The sequence below is a fragment of the Rhinopithecus bieti genome, unplaced genomic scaffold (assembly GCF_001698545.2).
Source record: "Rhinopithecus bieti isolate Rb0 unplaced genomic scaffold, ASM169854v2 scaffold_20891, whole genome shotgun sequence".
Classification (NCBI taxonomy): domain Eukaryota; kingdom Metazoa; phylum Chordata; class Mammalia; order Primates; family Cercopithecidae; genus Rhinopithecus; species Rhinopithecus bieti.
The window spans coordinates 601,738-607,852 of record NW_016810137.1 but is presented as its reverse complement, the minus strand read 5'-3'; the positions used below and the strand labels follow the sequence as shown (position 1 = coordinate 607,852).

At 43.9% G+C, this 6,115-nt stretch overlaps 1 protein-coding gene across 4 annotated transcripts in view; it reads left to right on the top strand.

Moving 5' to 3' along the window:
- DENND5A (DENN domain containing 5A) overlaps positions 1-6,115 on the top strand; it is a 138,716-nt gene that overhangs the window by 104,522 nt on the left and 28,079 nt on the right. For all 4 annotated transcript variants that reach the window (XR_001889067.1, XM_017891440.1, XM_017891437.1 and 1 more), the window contains exon 11: positions 4,000-4,131. Coding sequence is in view for 3 of the 4 variants with exons in the window: in XM_017891440.1 (XP_017746929.1) it covers positions 4,000-4,131 (132 nt within the window). In the remaining variant the exon portion in view is untranslated. The remainder of the gene's footprint in view (positions 1-3,999; positions 4,132-6,115) is intronic.

Below are 6,115 nucleotides of genomic sequence, written 5' to 3'. Positions count from 1 at the left end.
TCAGTCTCCCTGTAACACTGGAATGTTACTATTTTTTAAATCTCCAGAAACAAATATGTGCTGTTTATCTTCTGAAGTCCTCTGTGTACTAAGCCATGCTTGCCTGCTGTGGCGTTTAGCAGAGCCTCACTGCACATTCTCTATCCACTGGTTGTTGCCTCGTTTTGTAGATCTAGCCTCATGTGGCCTAACACTAACCAGTAGCATCTCTGTTTAATCAATAACCAGGCCTCCTGTTCTGGGCTAATAATTTCCCAGCAGGCGTACAATTCCCTGATCATTGATGGTACCTACAACAAATACATTATTCAGTGGACAAATGGTGTTTGTGTGTTGATAGGATACTGAAGTAATAGTTTGGAGATGTGGGTTCCAGTTTCTACTTCATCGATGACTTAAGTGACCCTGAGAAAGTTATTTTATGAGTTGTTCCATATGAAAAGACTGGGAATGTGTATAGGCCTTAATTTATAAGGTCTGTTAGGATATAATGAGATAGTTAATAGCATACGGATCCCATTCTCCAAGACTCTATTTAATTCCTCAACCAGAGCTCAAAGACCTCCATGAAGTGGCATCTGCTTTCAAATCACAATCTTTATTCTCTGATCAACATCTTGTAAGGCTAAGAAGTTCCAGTTGTTAATTGCACTGCAAAGTTGGGAAGGGCCTGGAAGAGCAGCATCTTTGAGCCTCATAGGTTGGGTTTGGGTTGCCCAATTCAGGGCAAACTCTCCCAATCCCCACCCCCATATATGTACACATGCACTGATACCATGTCACAGCTAATCGGTTTCAAATCAATTTTGGTCCAAAACCGTCTGCATTTCTATTTCTTATAGATGAAGGTCAGAGAGGATGTGACTTTTAAGATCTCACAGTTAGTGATGGGGCTAAGACCAGACCCAAATTAGTGCTCTTTATGCCATACGTTATTTGCCTTTTCCTAATCACTGTCTGAGACGGTACTAAACAATGTCCATTTTGAACTCCAAAACGTAAAGGGTGGGGGTTTCAGGGAATCTCTCTTCAGAGCTGCTGGGGTGCACAACTGCATGAGGGGAGCCATGCACATTTATCTATAAATGGCACTCTTTAAAGTTCACTGCACAGCCTGCACAGAGCTAACACCCTCAGCAGCCTTTCTCTCCCTGTATCCGCTAAGAACAAGTATCTGAAAATAGGGTGGCAAAAGGTAAAGTCATTAATTGCCCAGGACACATACAGGACGACCCTGATTCTGCAGCTGACATCATGTGATGTAGGTGATGGCATAAGGGCTGTGAATCTAGCTGACCATCATGATTAATTTTTTTGTTTGTTTTTTTGAGATGGAATCTCACTTTGTTGCCCAGGCTGGAGTGCAGTGGCGTGATCTCAGCTTACTGCAACTTCCACCTCCTGGGTTCAAGCAACTCTCCTGCCTCAGCCTCCCGAGTAGCTGGGACTACAGGCACGCGCCACAACACCCAGCTAATTTGTGTACTTTTGTAGAGATAGAGTTTCTCCATGTTGGCCGGGCTGGTCTCAGACTCCTGACCACAAGTGATCCGCCCACCTTGGCCTCCCAAAGTGCTAGGATTATAGGCATAAGGCACTGTGCCCGGCCTCCCATGACTAATTTTATGTTCAAATTTCTTTTACAATCAGGTAGGATAGATTTTAAATTCTTTTTTTTTTCTTTTTTTGAGACGGAGTCTCGCTCTGTCGCCCAGGCTGGAGTGCAGTGGCCGGATCTCAGTTCACTGCAAGCTCCGCCTCCCGGGTTCACGCCATTCTCCTGCCTCAGCCTACCGAGTAGCTGGGACTACAGGTGCCCGCCACCACGCCCAGCTAGTTTTTTGTATTTTTTTTAGTAGAGACGGGGTTTCACCGTGTTAGCCAGGATGGTCTTGATCTCCTGACCTCGTGATCTGCTCACTTCGGCCTCCCAAAGTGCTGGGATTACAGGCTTGAGCCACCGCGCCAGGCCAATAGATTTTAAATGTTAAAAATTGTGTATTGCATCCCTAAAATTTTGAGACTGTGGTGTAGTAGCAACACTATGAACTGTGAGTCAGAAGGACTTTGGGTTTGAATCCTGGCTCCACTGGATGACTTTAAATAAGCAACTTGCACTTTCTGAAATCCAAATCCATGAAAGATAGATAGTTAATAAAAACCTGTCTTTCAGAATATTAATTGTTCTACCATAAAGACATATGCACATGTATGTCCATTGCAGCACTATTCACAATAGCAAAGTTATGATCAACCTAAATGGCCATCAACGGTAGACCAGATAAAGAAAAGGTGATGCATACACACCATGCAACACTACACAATCATAAAAAAGAACTAGATCATGGCCTTTGCAGCAACATGGATGTAGCTGGAGACCATAGTCTAAAGTGAACTCATATAGGAACAGGAAACTAAATACTGCTTGTTCTCACTTATAAGTGGGAGCTAAACATTGAGTACACATGGACACAAAGAAGGGAACAACAGGCACCGAGGCCTACTTAACGGTGGAGAGTGGGAGGAGGGAGAGGATTGAAAAACTACCTGTGGGATACGAGGCTTATTACATGAATAATGAAGTAATCTGTACACCAGACCCCTGTGATATGCAGTTTACCTATATGACAAACTTGCATGTGTGCCCCAAACCTAAAATAAAAGTTAAAAGAATTAAATAAATACCTTTCAGCTGTGATAATTAGCGGCAATGAAAGGAAATACCTGGCGTGTGATGAGTATGCAAAATATGACAGCTATTATTATGCTGGGTTCTGTATGAAGGGTTTACTTCTTTCTTTTTCTCTGTAACAAGTGAGTAGAATATATATAATCCTTTTATCATTTTCCATAACATTTAGCAAGTCTGGCACTATAGTTGAGCTCTTTTAGCTTTGAGGTAAAACATATATGCTGAAAACTTTTAAATATTTACTGCAAAAATTTCTAGGGAGTTAGTGAAGCTTCTTCCTGCATTCTGAAAAATAGTACTGTATCATTATATGTTCTAAGTCTGTGTTCTAGGCTTTGCAGCAGTATTCTGCAGTAATTCTCACTGTAGGAGGAATTTATTATTTTGCAGAAATTCTCACAGTAAGAAGTCCTTCCTTCCTTCCTCCCTCCCTCCCTCCCTCCATCCCCTCCCTTCCTCCCTCCCTCTGTCCTCTCCCTCCCTCCCTCTGCCTGCCTCCCTCCCNGATCTCAGCTCACCACAACCTCCACCTCCTGAGTTCAAGCGATTCTCCTGCCTCAGCCTCCCGAGTAGCTGGGATTACAGGCATGCACCACCACGCCTGGCTAATTTTTGTATTTTTAGTAAAGATGGAGTTTCACTATGTTGGCCAGGCTGGTCTTGAACTCCTGACCTTGTGATCTGCCCACCTCAGCCTCCCAAAGTACTGGGATTACAGGCATGAGCCACTGCGCCCTGCCTGACTCTTGTATCTTTAAATCAAAGATAATTATACTATTCAGGGAGTGCTTTACATTTGCTAAAATATAAATCATCTGTTTTTCCCTTTAATACAAGAATTAAATTAAAATTTTTCTATTCCTAACTATCTGAGCCTAGAAAGAGGCAGCTAAGAAGGTGCGAGAAAGTAAGCTGGGCATGGTGGCTCATGCCTGTAATCCAGTACTTTGGGAGACTGAGGCAGATGGATCACCAGGTCAGGAGATAAAGACCATCCTGGCCAACATGGTGAAACCCCTTCTCTACTAAAATACAAAAAAGTAGCCAGGTGTGGTGGCACGCGTCTATAGTCCCAGCCATTCAGGAGGCTGAGGCAGGAGGATTGCTTGAGCCTGGGAGGTGGAAGTTGCAGTGAGCCGAGATTGCGGCACTGCACGCCAGCCTGGCAACAGAGCAAGATTCGTCTCAAAAACAAAAAAAAAAGAAAATGTGAGAAAATAATGCCCTCTTCAGGCACCCATCAGTACTGGTGACCTTTGGTTTATGTACTTGGACACAAGGGGTCTTTATTTTTCTGTTTGATATAGAAGTACATCCAGGAAGCCAGGACTATGGGCAGCACTATTCGCCAGCCCAAACTGTCCAACCTCTCTCCGTCAGTGATTGCCCAGACCAACTGGAAGTTTGTAGAGGGTCTGCTGAAGGAATGCCGCAATAAGGTAAGCTGTGGACATCTCTGTATGTGTGCTATTTCTGTTAGCAGCCAAAGTAAGACCAAGAATTGGCTCCGACCACTCCCTCTGGATTTTAAAAATACTGTTGGCTGGGCATGATGGCTCATGCCTATAATCCCAACACTTCGGGAGACCATGGCAGGAGAATTGTTTGAGCCCAGGTGTTCAAGACCAACTTGGAGAATGTAGTGAGACCCTGTCTTTACAAAAGTATTAAGATGGGCATGGTGGCACACAGCTGTAGTCCCAGATACTTGGGAGGTTGAAGTGGGAGGATTGCTTGAACCTGGGAAGTCAAGGCTACAGTGAGCTATGGTTGCACCACTGCACTCTTGCCTAGGCAACGGAGCAAGACTCTGTCTTAAAAAAAAATCATTGATGGCCGGGCGCGGTGGCTCAAGCCTGTAATCCCAGCACTTTGGGAGGCCGAGACGGGCGGATCACGAGGTCAGGAGATCGAGACCATCCTGGCTAATAGGGTGAAACCCTGTCTCTACTTAAAATACAAAAAACTAGCCGGGCGACGAGGCGGGCGCCTGTAGTCCCAGCTACTCGGGAGGCTGAGGCAGGAGAATGGCGTAAACCCGGGAGGCGGAGCTTGCAGTGAGCTGAGATCCGGCCACTGCACTCCAGCCTGGGTGGCAGAGCAAGACTCCGTCTCAAAAAAAAAAAAAAAAAAAAAATCATTGATATAATGAGACAGTACTAATTTTAAGATCCTGTTAATTTGAAATTAGGTATATTTGTTTTAAATAAAATATACCATTAATTGAGAGCATGCATGCTTTGCTTGATATAAACCTAATGTATATTCCATAAAAATGAACAACAAGCCAGGCGCAGTGGCTCACGCCTGTAATCCCAGCACTTTGGGAGACTGAGGCGGGCAGATCACGAGGTCAGGAGTTCGAGACCAGCCTGGCCAACATGGTGAAACCCTGTCTCTACTAAAGATTAGCCAGGTGTGGTGGCGTGCGCCTGTAATCCCAGCTACTTGAGAGACTGAGGCAGGAGAATTGCTTGAACTGGGGAGGCGGAGGTTACAGTGAGACGAGATCGCGCCATTGCACTCCAGCCTGGGCGACGGGGCAAGACTCCATCTCAAAACAAAAAAAAAAATAACAGAGAGATGTAGTTTTTAATTTAATAAAAAACTTATTTTTAAGACAGGATCTCACTATATTGCCCAGGCTCGTCTTGAACTCCTGGGCTTAAGTGATCCTCCTACCTCAGCTTCCCGAGTAGCTGGGGTTCCAGGCATAGTTTTAAATTTTCAACATTTTACAGTACTTTAAATCAGACTAGTCTTCACTCTGACTTACTTCAACAGATTAGTCTTACATATATGCAAATGTTTTTGCCCCTTTATTTTAATCTGATAGTAATGATATCTTTTATCTAGAAACATAAATTTGCTGAGTACCTACTATGTGCCAGGCTGAAATGTGTCATTCAGTTTAAGCTTAGATTGTTTGGATGTTTTTTTCTCTGTTCTACAAAGACATTCATTCTTAATTTTTAATGTTTTAGTTATGAATGTATATGTCTTTTTTAATAAAAAGAATCTTTCAACCAAGTCAGCATACCATAATTTTAGGGCAGTTCAACTAACTCAGTTTCCACTACATCCTATTTATTTATCAATGGAATAAAAATAGTTTCCTGCACTTTCCGTTCTCAGTGGTGCCCATTTGAAGTGATGTTTGTTTTTTTCTTTTTTTTTTTTTTTTTTTTTTGAGGCAGAGTCTCGCTCTGTCGCCCAGGCTGGAGTGCAGTGGCTGTCAGGATCTTGGCTCACTGCAAAACTCCGTCTCCCGGGTTCACGCCATTCTCCTGCCTCAGCCTCCCGAGTAGCTGGGACTACAGGCGTCCACCACCTCGTCTGGCTAGTTTTTTGTATTTTTTAGTAGAGACAGGGTTTCACTGTGTTAGCCAGGATGGTCTTGATCTCCTGACCTCGTGATCCGCC